The sequence below is a fragment of the Megalopta genalis genome, chromosome 1, assembly GCF_051020955.1.
Source record: "Megalopta genalis isolate 19385.01 chromosome 1, iyMegGena1_principal, whole genome shotgun sequence".
Classification (NCBI taxonomy): domain Eukaryota; kingdom Metazoa; phylum Arthropoda; class Insecta; order Hymenoptera; family Halictidae; genus Megalopta; species Megalopta genalis.
Genome location: NC_135013.1, coordinates 32,165,866 through 32,179,061, shown reverse-complemented (window position 1 = coordinate 32,179,061; position 13,196 = coordinate 32,165,866). Strand labels below are relative to the sequence as shown.

Below are 13,196 nucleotides of genomic sequence, written 5' to 3'. Positions count from 1 at the left end.
GTCAAAATGTTTAAAACATTTAACTATTCAATTTTAGACGATTCATTGAACCCTCGTCCGCCCCTCGCGTCATTTTCACGCAGTTTTCACGGACACTGTTGAAACAATCTGTTGCACGGATCGATTTCTTGACTGCGAACAACGCGAATGATCGATCTTTGAACTTATCTCGCCTTATCTTGAGTTTTCGTTCTTAGAAGAGGAATTTGCGAAGTTAATTATCTGTTGCTCCAGCTGATCCATTTTTTATGATTCCGATTATTCATTTATTTCACTAATAAACGGGCAAAAAGGTACATAAGGGACCTCTTCTTCCGAAATTATCAATTTTCCTTTACAAACCGAAGCAAAATTAAGGAGAATTTACCGCACCCCTAAAAGTAGGTCTAGAAAAATTGATCCTGCGCACCGCGACCCAGTCATTAAAATGGTTCGCCGTTCGAAGGGTTAAACCTTCGCACTCGAAGCTATTTCAACTGTAAATCTGACATCATTTTTCTGACTCATAGTATTTTTATTTTACACTTTGCTAATGTAAAAATTATTTTCGAACGTGACATCATAAATTTTAATGGTGCCTCAGAGTCACCACTCGAGTGCAAAGGGTTAATATTCCGTTGCGAGTAGCGAGACGCTTGCTCCTCCGGTGTTAGACTGGCTGGCTTGTCATCTAGGTTGTGCAAGAGATAAGAGGATAACGATGAAAACGTCTTTCTCCTCCCTCGCTCGTCTGCCGTGGGATACGCGACGAGATCGAACTCGAGACAGGCGACTGCCTTCTTGCCCGCCGGTCTCGTCTCGGCGCGGATCGCGAGAAAACTGCGAGCAAATTGAATTTCAAAAGTTTCGCCCCACCGGTCAGATCGTTTATCGTTGCCCCGCAGCTGCGGACGGTCCTCCGAGTCGATCCCGAGGTTCCCGCGGCGCGTCCCGATCGATCGGGGACGCCCCATGAGTTTCCCGTTAATGCGAAACCGACGATCACCGTGGGGGATAAGGTACACCGCCGAGTTACGGTAACGACGAACTAAGAATAACGTTGTTCGATGCTCCCGGCGAACGCATCCGATATTAACGGTACCGCGGCGAGTCCCACGACAGCTGCGGCTAATTGCATCGCATCCGCGCCGCGCGATCTCAGCCGTCGTCCGACTCCGCGATATTCTCCTCGGGTATCCGGCGACGCGGTCGTCGTACGTGCGGTTGGCTTTGCACCTCGGCTAACATTCCTCTCAGCTATTTATTTGCACGCTTCCGATCAAGGTGTTATACAGTCCCATAAGTGTCCCATAATTTTGGTACTTCCGCGAAAATAGAGATTCCTGAGGTCATTCGAAGCAACTTTTACCTTTACGAAAATTTTCTCCGACGCATCGTTTACGAGTCATTGACGAAAAACACTGACCAATGAGAAGCGAGCTCGGCCAGCGCTCCGCCCGTCCGGCCAATGCCGCGTCGCGCCGGTCGTCTGACTCAGCGGCAGTGGTCGCGAGGGCGGATCGCCAGCCGCACGCGATCTCTCGTTGGTCACTGTTTTTCGTTAATAACTCGCAAACGAAGCCGCGGATCGCATTTTCGCTGAGGAGAAAGTTACCCCAAATGACCCGAGGAACCTTGCATTTCTGGATTGGAAGACACTTTTGAGATTTTTTTGAGATTGACACCTTTACACCCCGTATTTACCAAGATGTCAGGAACCTCCGGGTGATAACATAATTACGGGCCACCCTGTATAGCTGAATTTGCCGGTTCCGATGACGCGCGAGGTCCGCTAAATATTCAAGATGCTGGCAATTATGCAAAGCAAACTATTCGCGACGGCTGACTTTTTGTTTTAATCTCGAGTAGCCCGGGGAAAGGAGCTGCGGAGAGGAGAGGAGAGGAGAGGGGGGGAGTGTAGAGGGCGATCTGAGATGGAAATAAGAAAAGCCGAGATCTGAATTGCAAAGAGGTCGGCAGGTCGAAGCCGTGTCCGGACCGTTTCGAGCAATTAAAGCCGCGTTGAGAGACCGGCGTGCCGGTGCAACGCGACCGGGACCGTCTCCCCGCGCGGCGTCGCGGCCGGTGCATCGGATGCACCGGGCCGATGCCGCATTGCGGCGATGCGTCGCGTCGCGTGGCCCGTCTTCCGACGGTCGCCTCTCTCCGTTCCAACGATTAGGTCGCGTTACGTAAAGGCGTACACCGTCGGACACGCCGTGAGATCGACGCCGACCGCGTCGGGATTCGTTTCGTGGGCGTCGTCGACGAACGGCCGGATTCGGCGTCCGTCGCGCGATTATGCAACCGGCCAGCCAGCAGCAGCCGCCACACACCGAAACGCGGTCGATACCCACGGAAGATCGACTGCGAAACGACGACGACCGGTTGGTTCGTCTCGTTCGCGGTGCACTTGCCGATGCAAGTCGACGAACGGGACGCTACGGAGGGAAAGAGAGGAATCCCGATGATTCCACCTGGAATCGATACTTGGCCGAGGGAATTCCATTCGAGATAGACTGCGAAACGATCGGTTGTCCCGTTTGCGGCGAGCATTGTTCCGGGATGGGCGGTTCGCGGACGGGACGTTGCGGAGGGGAAAAAGGAATCTCGGTTCTCGCCGTTCCGATATCTCCTTCGATCGACGCTTCGCCGAGGAAACGAACAGCGAGACCGTTGCTTCCGTCGTCTGCGGTAAGCACTTTTGGGACCTGGAAAATTCGCGGACCGGACGCCTTTGCGGGCCGAAAGGAATCTCGTGGCTTTGGTTTTCTCTTTCGACTGGATTTCTTTTTCTCTGTAAACGACGGGGGGCAGCGGGGAGGATAGACAACGACAACGACAACGACAACTTGTAATAGGAAAAAACGTTGCGCCCACCTTTCTGCTCGACAATGAATATCTGGTAGTCGATCTGTTGGCGGAGCAACATCGGATGAAGGTTGTAGAGCAACGCTTGCAGATGTTGCGGTCGATCCCGGAACGGTATCACGATTGCGACCCGGTGTCTAGCGACACACTCCACCGGGTATCCTCTGCCGCCGGGCTTCACGTCCGCGAAAGCCTTGTCCTTCTCCATCACCGAGAGCTCCGGCGGTGATTTGCCGACGGCCAACGGTCCAACTGCGGAAGACAACGTTGTTCAAACCTCTCGAAGATTTCGCGATTTCGTTAAGCTAACGAGCACGCCGGCGCGCGCGCTCGGTCGCTCGGGACCGAATCGGCACCATAATTGCCGAGGAGGGTTCGCTAACCGTGCACGGCTTCTGATCGGGACAATTGGCGCGGGTCAAAAGCCATTACGATTACGCGGCTCCGATTGGTTCTCGATCGGGCCTCGGCGACCCGCGTGTTCGTTAACAAATTGCCAATCAACGTGGCTGATCTTGTCTAGCCGGTCTTGAACTGGTTACTAGTACCCTCTTCAGCTTCTACGATATGTATAGCCGGTATTTTCTTTTTTTTTGCAGAAATAAAATATGGATCATTCGATCGGGTCGGCGATCTGTCTACGATCGAGCTGCACCGACAACGCTATGTTATTCAGCGATAAAAGCGGCTCGCGGTTTCCAGCGACGCGATCGGAGGAGCAACGTTTTGTGTTCAGAATTGTACAGTGATGTCTCCCTTACTGACGCTCAGATTGTGCACAAAAATGGACAATTTGGGAAGAGGAGTCACGATTATTCGAACCTTGCGGCTCGTTTTTATAATTGTTGAAAATCGGCAACTATATAAAAACGAGTCGCATGGCTCGAATAATCGTATCTCCTTTTCCCAAATTGTCCACTTTTGCGCGCAATCTGAGCGTCAATTAGAGAGACATTACAATGTCTCGTTCGTGGAGAAATCGAGGCAATCTCGACGCAGGTAGGTCAGCGTCGCGTGCCATTTCCAAAAATCAGTTTATTATTACTGTACAGAAATAATAATATATAATAATATTAATAATATTAATATAATTTACAATATTATAATATTAATATTATTATTATATTATATAATAATAATAAATAATACAGTAATAATACTGTACAGTAATGTCTCCTTAACTGACGCTCAGATTGTGCACAAAAATGGACAATTTGGGAAGGGGAGACACGATTATTCGAGCCTCGCAACAGCTCGTTTTTAGAATCGTTGACAATTCATGACTATAAAAACAAACCGCAAAGCTCGAATAATCGCATCTCCTCTTCCCGAATTGTCCATTTCTGTGAACAATCTGAGCGTCAATTAGAGAAGCATTACCGTATTTCCTTCGACGGGTTATCGGTGAATATCCCCGAGGAGGCGGGCCGCGTGCACGGAGGATGATGATGATGATGAGAAGCGAGGTGAAACGATGCAATTTTTGAAACGAGGCGGAGCGACGGCGGGAACGGGGAAAGAAATGAGATTACGGTGGGAAATGTTGAGACGATGAGCGAACGCTGGACGAGGCCGGCGCCGTTCCAACGGGTTTCATCGAGAATCGGTGGGCCGATTTCGACAAAGAACTTACCGAGATTCGGAGAGACGAGGGGACACTGTTGCATCGTGGTGCCGTTCGTCGAGTTCGACACCGAGAACTCCTGCGTGCCGGACAGCAGATACGCGTTTCGAGTGGACTGAGCGGCCTCCAATTTGGAGAAATTCGAGTTGCCCCGGGTGCCGGCCCATTGCAGGCTGGTCGCGGTGGCATTCAGACTGGCCAGTATCAGGCTCGGCACGGTCACGGGCCCGTAAATGATCAGACCACGAGAGTGATGCCTGTAGCCGCGGTCGGCGTACCTGCGAACAACACAGAGCCGACGAGAGTCAACATCGGGCGAGTAAACGAATAAACTCTCGCCGAGAAGAGGTATCTTTGGACTCTGCGGGCCGGTTTTATTCTCAGCCCTCTTCGACCGACTTATTTCGGTCTCTTAAATGCCTATCAACGCGAATTCTAATTAAAGAGTTCGCCGTCGGGTCGCTCGAATCGAACCGGATCGTCCAGGCAGGAAAACTTCGCTCGAAAATCGCATAATAAATTCGAACGACGGCCGAATCCTTCGGAAATCTGTCTCGCGGTCCGATTCCCCGTGAACTCGAAGCTTCGTGATGTCCGCTTCGCGTCGATTCCGCGCATCCCCCCGGCGAGAGAGGGATATTTTTTCTTAGCTGAAATCGTCGGCCGCCGCTCGCCGCGGCTCGAACGGCGCGGACCGGGAACAGCGCTATCGCCTCGCCGATTGGCAGATTTATGCGAGCGTTTCCTTTAACGATGATGCACAATCGCGGTGCGCACCCGTGGGAGTCGCTGCAGGACTTCCGCGAGCCGCGATCGATCGTTCCGAAGCGAATCGCGAAGCGGACGGCCGCGTTATCGGGCGCTGGACGCGGCGGGGCGGGATTTGCGGTCCGAAAGGTTCTCCTCCTGGAGGGAATACCGTGGGCCGCGCGATACGGCGACGGGCAGTTTAACATTCCTGGAAACGGCCGGCTGAAATATGGGGACAATCTCCGGGCACGGTGGCATCCGATCGAGAATAACGAGGACGCCGCGAGCGCGGAGTCGGCGCGATTAGCCGCGCAAACGACTCGTGGATATTCAAGCGACTGGGTTGGTTGGTTCGTTGGTTGTTTGCGTTTACGCGCGGTATCTGCACGCCGCCAGTCGCGTCGCGATACGCTGTACAAGCAGACTCGGTGATCCGTTTGTCTTGAACTTGTCCGGAATCCCCGGATCGCCGGCAAATTTTGTGGATACTGCCATAAAATTTCGAGCGAGTCGCGTCACCATCGAAACCCGGTTGCACGGTATCCAGAGAAGCGGATTTTACAGAGAAGCGTCGCTTCGAGACGCGCTGCGATTTCTTCTCGCTTCTCGCGTTAATCAACGATTCTTCGTCGTCGATATGCATAGCTTTTTTTTCTTTTATTTTTGTAAGAGCAAGCTTTCCGTTCGGTCTACAACGAGTGAACGACTACACGGTTGCACGTCACGTGAACTCCACGTGGACACAAATAAATGTCTACAAGCTCCTCTATCTATTAGGTCTACCGGAAAGTTCTGTCCGTTTTTGAATTGAAATATAACACAATTTTCATACATTTAATAATACTTATTGTAGAGTATACTTTCCATCGTTACTTATGACTTCTTGCCAGCGTGATGGCAGCTTGTAAATGCCATTTTTAAAGAACGATTTATTTTTAGAGGCGAAGAACTCAACTAGTGCTTGGTTGACGTCGGCTTCAGTTTTGAATCTTTTTCCTGTAAACAGTTTCGCAAAGAGAGAAACAAGTGATAATCGGAGAGTGCTAGGTCCGGGGAGTATGGTGGATGTGACAGAATTTCCCAGCCTGGCTCTGCGATTTTCTGACGAGTCGCCGAAGCAGCATGTGGTCTGGCATTATCATCGGTAGCCATGTTTTCACGATCGTGTCTCACTTAATAATGACATGAGACATCTTTGTGTCAGTTTATTTAGGAGAGTACATGTGTGTGAATGCAATGATAGTCATATACGTCTCAAATCAACATGTGCATATGGATTGAAGCTTGAAGTGGCACTATCGGACAGAACTTTCCGGTAGACCTAATACTTCCATCGCCGCCGGTGCTGTACTTTACCGTCGCCATTAAGATGCATCGCAGAACGGGAACACAAGCATTCTTTTATATTTCAGCATTTCATACACCCGGGACGGGGGAACATGTGCGACCTTCGTAGAACACAACATACGACGAACACGCAAACAAGTCGCACCATGGAGGACACGTTGTGTTGCAACGCGTTAAAAGTTCTCGTATCACCGGAACGGTGTCAAATTGAAATTGAGCTCCGCGCTGTTAAGTGCCACGAGTGTTCCGGTGGTAGAACAGTGACTTACAGTGGCCCACTTGTGATAACTTTTTTTTAAAACTCAACTGAACGATAACGAAGTTAAAAGTACGAGGATCTTTTTATTTTTTATTGTTATTCTCTGAGCAATAGAAAAATGTTAAAAAAGCATTTTGGTCATCGTCTAGATCATCTAGAAAATCATCATCTAGTTATCATCTAAAAGAAAATTCAAGTCTCTTAGTCCAGTTTCAATCAATTTTAATCACTGTATTTATAGTACCACATTCGGTCTTTATTGGTTTGTACAGTAGGTACAGTAATTTCTCTCCAATTGTCCTTCAGCTTGAAAACGAAGATGTACAATTTCGGAAGAGCACAGAAGAGTACAATTTCGCCGATCATCAACATCTATTCTTTTATTTGCAAGTTGAGGGACAATTTGAGAGAATTTACCGTAATAGCAAAATTTAAAAAAAAGAACATCACAGTCATCGTCTAGCAGACCAGTCCCACTATCGTTTAAAAAAATCTCCTCTTCGAGCGGTTAATTAAAAAACTGTACCGCGCGGTTAACGTTGGCGAAATTTCCGAAATCGTTCGTTGTTGTCCACAAGCTGCGCAACAATCGCAGAGAATACACTGTAGTTCTGCGAACGGGTCGTCTTCGATCGTCTTAGATCGCGCGCGAAGCGTGTTCGGGCGACGAAGAATCGAAAGATAGCGACTTAATCGAGGTTCTGCTGCACTTGGAAAGGTGCGAGCGTCCCGACGAACGAAGGGGCTTTCTAATCGAGGCGGATTAAGCGGAAATCAAATTGATTTCCGTCGCGCCGGCGAAGGAACCGCGCGCAGAAAGTTTCTCGCCGGCGCGGTCGCTGGGACTTAATGCGCGGCGCGTGACAGGAAACGACGCAAAACGTCGACAAATAACTGCATCTCGGTTCGCCGCGGTAGGACGTGCCTCGGCGCGCTGCACCGCGCGCCCGTGCTGCACCGTGCACCGCGGCGGTTCTGCAGCGCAGCGTCTCGTAGCGCAACGGCGCGCCGCGGCTCGTCTCGCGGGATGCACCGAATTGTTGTCACGCGCCGTTGGCGAAATTTCAAATTAACCGTTGCCGGTTCGCCCGTAAATCCCGCAAAAATGCCGCGAGCGAGACCCCGCTCCGTTAACCGCGCGCTACAGTTTTTTAATTAACCGCTCTCGCCCGCTTCCCGGCCGTATTTGCGGAACGCTCGATCCGTCGCGGAAGGACTTCCCGGCCGCGGTAGAAAGCCGGCCGAAAAATGGCGGAGCGATTTCGGCGGCACGGCCGCGCAAAGGTCAAAGGATCGTTAACGACCGCTTCCGCAAACGGGCAATCTAAATGACCGCTAACGAAGTAACGAGATCACGTGCTCGAGCGGAATGTACGGGCCGCGGCGACGCCGTTGGAACGAATTTTCTCGGGAATTTGCTTTGGAACACCGGCGACCGTCGTCGTCGTCGGCCCGCGTCGGAACGCCGCGGCAATTTGCGCCGCGACGCTCTTACCGGATTGTTTATCCTCTCGGAGGGGCCCGGCAATTTGTCTTTTAAAAGTCGCTCCCCGAAAGTTCCGCCGGATAATCGCGTGCCGTTCCCTTTATCCCCGGGCTTCTTCCTCGGTCTTCGACCGAGGAATTTTCGACGGGCTTTCCTCGCCGAGCTGCACCGCCGAGCTGTTCACGGGATCGTTGATCGATCGATCGCTCGCTAGCTCGCTAGCTCGCTCGCCTCGAGGAGGCGGTTATTACCGTTAAAACTATCGCGGGAGCTGCTCGGGGAAACGAGTCGCGACGGCGACGACGACGCTGGACATGGTACTTCAACGATGCGGGCGGACACGATTCGATTTAGATGTAACTTAGAAAGTTGCGACTCGAGGCGGTCTCTCGCGTTCCGACAAGATGGCCGGAATGCGATTTTCGAAGTAATAATTAAATGTTCGTCGTGTTGTGGGACAAACGCGGAGAAAACCGTTGCGATCGCCATCGAAATACTGGGAATTCTCTACAATTGTCCCGCGGCTTGCGAGCGGAGATTGCCGATTTTGGAAGAGGAGCAGCGATTGTTCGAGCCTCGCGGCTCGTTTTCATAGTTAACGATCGTCGAAGGACTGTGAAAACGAGCAATCTTAAAAATGGAGAAAAATGGAGATCATTTTCCGTCGACTTACGTTTGCGGACGGAGATCTTCGAAATTAGTAATAATATATTTCTCAGGGAATTGATTATTTTGGAAGAGGAGACACGATTGTTCGAGCCTCGCGGCTCGTTTTCATAGTTAACGATCGTCGAAGGACCGTGGAAACGAGCCGCGAGGCTCGGACAATCGTGTCTCCTCTTCCAAAATGATCTAACTCCCTGAGAAATATATTATTACTTATATTATTACTATTTCGAAGATCTTCGTTCGCAAATGTAATACGTCGAAAATTGTTGATTTCGATTTTTCTCCATTTTTAAGATCTTCTAGTTCAAAGTGTCGCGCAGTTTCGATCAACGCTCGACATAGACAATGTCACAGATGTCGAAATTTCGTTCGCCACATTCAATTAACTGTTCCGATCATAAAATTACAGCTAAATAAAGAAGAAGAAGGATTCATTCCATTAAGAATTTATTCGACTAGGAATTCATTCGAATAAGATTTTATTCGAATAGGAATTCATTCGAACAAGATTAATCGATAATCGCTTAAAACATATTTTTGTATTCGCGAAAAATACGCAAAAAATAATCGCTCGTGTCAGCGGCGTTTGGATTGCATTTTTGACAAAATACACGTGACGCGAAGTTGCGAACAAGCGCGGACAACATTTTTAAGGAAAAATATACCGCGGCGAGAGCATGGAATTTTTTTCCAGCTTGGAAGCAAAGGCAACCCGACGTCCGACGAAGAATCGGATAATCCCGTCGATCCGGCAGAATCCGTTTGCAAAAAAAAAGAAAAAAGAAAAACGGTGCACGTACCTGGTAGCGTTTATGGTGAAAATCGTCTCTATGGAACGGCGATCGATCACGCCGCTAAGTAAATACTGAATGGCGATCAGAGCGAGGACGACGCAAACGATCGCCTTGTAAAGGTGGGCACGATGCCACAGTGCCACGGCTGCAGCCGCAGTCATCGCATGTGCGAGACACCATAACTCCTTGCTATCGGAGTTTGAAGAGCGCCGTACAGGACGAGGCGCTCCGTGTAGGCCGCCGCCCTCGTCGTCGTCGCTGTTGCTTTTCGGATTCCCGGCTCGGCGACTGTATTTTCCCGCTTGTCCCCTGGGACCGTTCCCTTAGAACTGCCGCCGCCGATGCCTCGGAAAATCAAAGTCCGGCCGGCGTTCACCCAACAGGATCAAGTTGCAGGCCTCGCGTCTCGTTCCTGATAGCCAGGCGCATCACCTAATCCCCCCTCGGCATAATCCCGGTCAGTCTATCCTGGAAAACAAGGATGAAAACTCCTTATATTATTATTATTATTATTATATAATATTATTATTAATATTATATATATATTATTTATATTATATACAGAAATGCCTCGCAATCCGAAAGTGGCTGGTTCCTCAGGTCATTTGAAGCAACTTTTTCCTTTACAAAAATTGTCTCCGAGACACCATTAACGAATTATTAACGAAAAACAGTGACCAATGAGAGGCCAGCTCAGCTGGCGCGAGGCGATCGAGCCAATGAGCGCAACTGGGTTTCGCGCGCTGGTTAGCTGGGCCGCCTCGCGTCAGCCGTACTCGATTCTTATTGGTCACTGTTTTTCGTTAATAACTCGTTAACGGTGGCTCGGAGAAAATTTTTGTAAAGGAAGAAGTTGCTTCAAATGATCCGAAGAATCCGCCACTTTCGGATTGCGATGTATTTTTTGGACACCCTGTATGTTACATATAGTATTATTATTAATTATTTATTTACGGCCGGAAGACCCGTCGGTTCACACAAATAGGTTAACAAATACGCACAAGTAGAATTATTACAAGAACTATTGAATCTAGAATGACATAATGGGGGAAGATAGCATGTTTAAAGGCAGATTGCGAGCGGAAAAAGTCGACTGTTTTGTGACGATGATTAGCAGTTCAAAAAAGCAGCTAATAAGAAGAGAAAATCCAGAACCGGTTCGCAGCGAGCAAACAGAATTATTTAGCTTGGACTAAAAATCTCAGACCAAGATTAAATTCCGCTGTTTATGATACACTCGTGACATTTAGGAGAAACCGTTGATTACCGGGAAATCGAAGAAAGATGACGCACGAAGCTCGACATTGATTTCGACGAAGAATGGAAACGCGACAGAAACGTTAAAGCAATCTCGCGTATGATAACGGGCATAGTTGTGCACGTGTTTCCGGCAAATATGAATGTTCGAGCCACCGATTAAATACTGCATCCGTCGTTCGCTTGTTTCTGCTGAATTCCGCGTCGTAGATTCTGCGCTACGTGCAGGAACCGAGGAACTTGGTCTTCGGTACAGGACTGGGTGCACTGTCCCGCGATTTTGTTCCGCGAAGTTTCTGCGGAAGCGCAGCTCGTTGATCAACTATTCCCGGTAACGATGCAGCGATCACTTTAACGCAGCGTGGAATATCTTCTCGACGAAAGTCGTTTAAGGTTCTAAGTCTTGTTATCGGTTCCTCGTGAGGGAGTTCGACGATTAACTTCATGTTGCCGGGTTGAGGCGATTAAGGGTGCACTCGCGTCTTTCATCGTGTCCTATGATTTGCGTTTCTTTTTTTGCAATTTTGACGATTCTAGTCAAACACTGCATATTCTATCATTTTTAAAATGATAGTTCTTATACGAATAAATTTTTAATCGAATGAATTCTTATTCGAATGAATTCCTATCCGAATAAAATCTTATTCGAATAAATTCTTAATGGAATGAATTCTTATTCGAATAAATTCTTAATGGAATGAATTCTTATTCGAATGTGAATTCTTATCCGAATAAAATCTTATTCGAATGAATTCCTATCCGAATAAATTCTTAATGGAATGAATACTTATCTGAATAAAAAAATCTTATTCGAATGAATTCTTATCCGAATAAAATCTAATTCGAATGAATTCCTATTCGAATAAAATCTAATTCGAATGAAATCCTACTCGGATAAATTTTTATCCAGACAAATTTCCATTTGATCGGATTTTTATTGAAGCGTAAAAGGAGAAATCAGAAATCAATCATTCCGACTGGTCTGGTAGTAATTTAATATTAAGATCGTCGCATTCCTGATGGCGTATTCAAGTACAGCAACATTCGGAAAGCAATGAGTTCTGTCCAACATTTTGGGAAAAGGTGCGACTATGATTCACGATTCGCAGGTACAAAATCTTGTCGCCAAGACTATCAAAGTTCGCCGTATCGGTCCAGATTCGACGACTTAATTGAATGCTTGCATAGAACCCTCGCAGTCCTAACAATACAATGTCGAGTCTGGGAGTTCGTCCATCCAGCAGGTGGCCGTTTCCGAATGACGATGTGTTGACAGCGCGGACGTCGTCGCACGGATCGACGAGCCGGAAACGCGGAAACGTAGGAACCGTAGGAAAGAAGAAGCGGCGGAGAACGAACGCGACGGCGTGGCGCATCGGAGCCTGAAATTGCTTTGCGTTTCAAGGTAGGAAGGAACGTGCCACTATCCGTCCGTCCGCCCCGAAGAAAATACCAACGAGGATGCGACGCGACAGCGGCCGCGGGAAAACGGATTCCGAGGGTGCGAGGGGACGCGGACGGACGGTTTTCTCGAATTCTTTCGTACGACAAACCATCCTCGGCCGATCGTTCTCCTCGCGGACAGCCGGCTCGCGGCTCGAAGACCTCGATCGTGACTGTTCCTCCGCTCCGCTCCGCTTCGTTTCCGCGGCGATCGCAACACGCGATCTTAGCCATTACGGCCGCGTCTACACGAACCGCGTTTCCGATAACGTATGGAAATTACGAGGCTCCCGCGACCAGTCCTCGATTTCGTGACTCGGTCGATACGCGGCGGCTCTCGAAGTCGAAGCCGGAAAAGACAGAAGCGGCAGATAAGCGTCGAGACGCGCGCGAGACGGGACGGGACACGTCCGCGCGACCGGATAAACGCGGACACGGCGATAACGATCGCGGCTCTTGTCCGTCTGTGGGGCGAATGCGACGCTTTGACGCTCGTGCAATTCACTGGAAAATCAACAATTACGATGGCTATCGCGACACCACGCCGCGACGCCTTCCACGCGTCGCGATCCTCGAAAGTATTTCTGCCCGTACTCTCGTAATCGCGATTATCCGAGGACGCTCGCGGGACAGAATTTAACCTTCGATTTCGCGCAGACCTTGCACCTTGCACCTTGGAGTACAGCGTCGGATGAAGAAAACAAATCGCGAAGGGGT

The 13,196-nt window shown here is 49.2% G+C and overlaps 1 protein-coding gene across 2 annotated transcripts in view; it reads right to left on the bottom strand.

Annotated features, from left to right (window-relative positions):
- LOC117217894 (beta-1,4-N-acetylgalactosaminyltransferase bre-4) overlaps positions 1-13,196 on the bottom strand; it is a 67,188-nt gene that overhangs the window by 5,371 nt on the left and 48,621 nt on the right. For both annotated transcript variants that reach the window (XM_033465742.2, XM_033465741.2), the window contains exons 2-4: positions 9,786-10,247; positions 4,484-4,752; positions 2,860-3,102 (exon numbers count right to left, since the gene is read on the bottom strand). In XM_033465742.2, coding sequence (XP_033321633.1) covers positions 2,860-3,102; positions 4,484-4,752; positions 9,786-9,940 — 667 coding nt within the window. In that variant the 5' untranslated portion in view covers positions 9,941-10,247. The remainder of the gene's footprint in view (positions 1-2,859; positions 3,103-4,483; positions 4,753-9,785; positions 10,248-13,196) is intronic.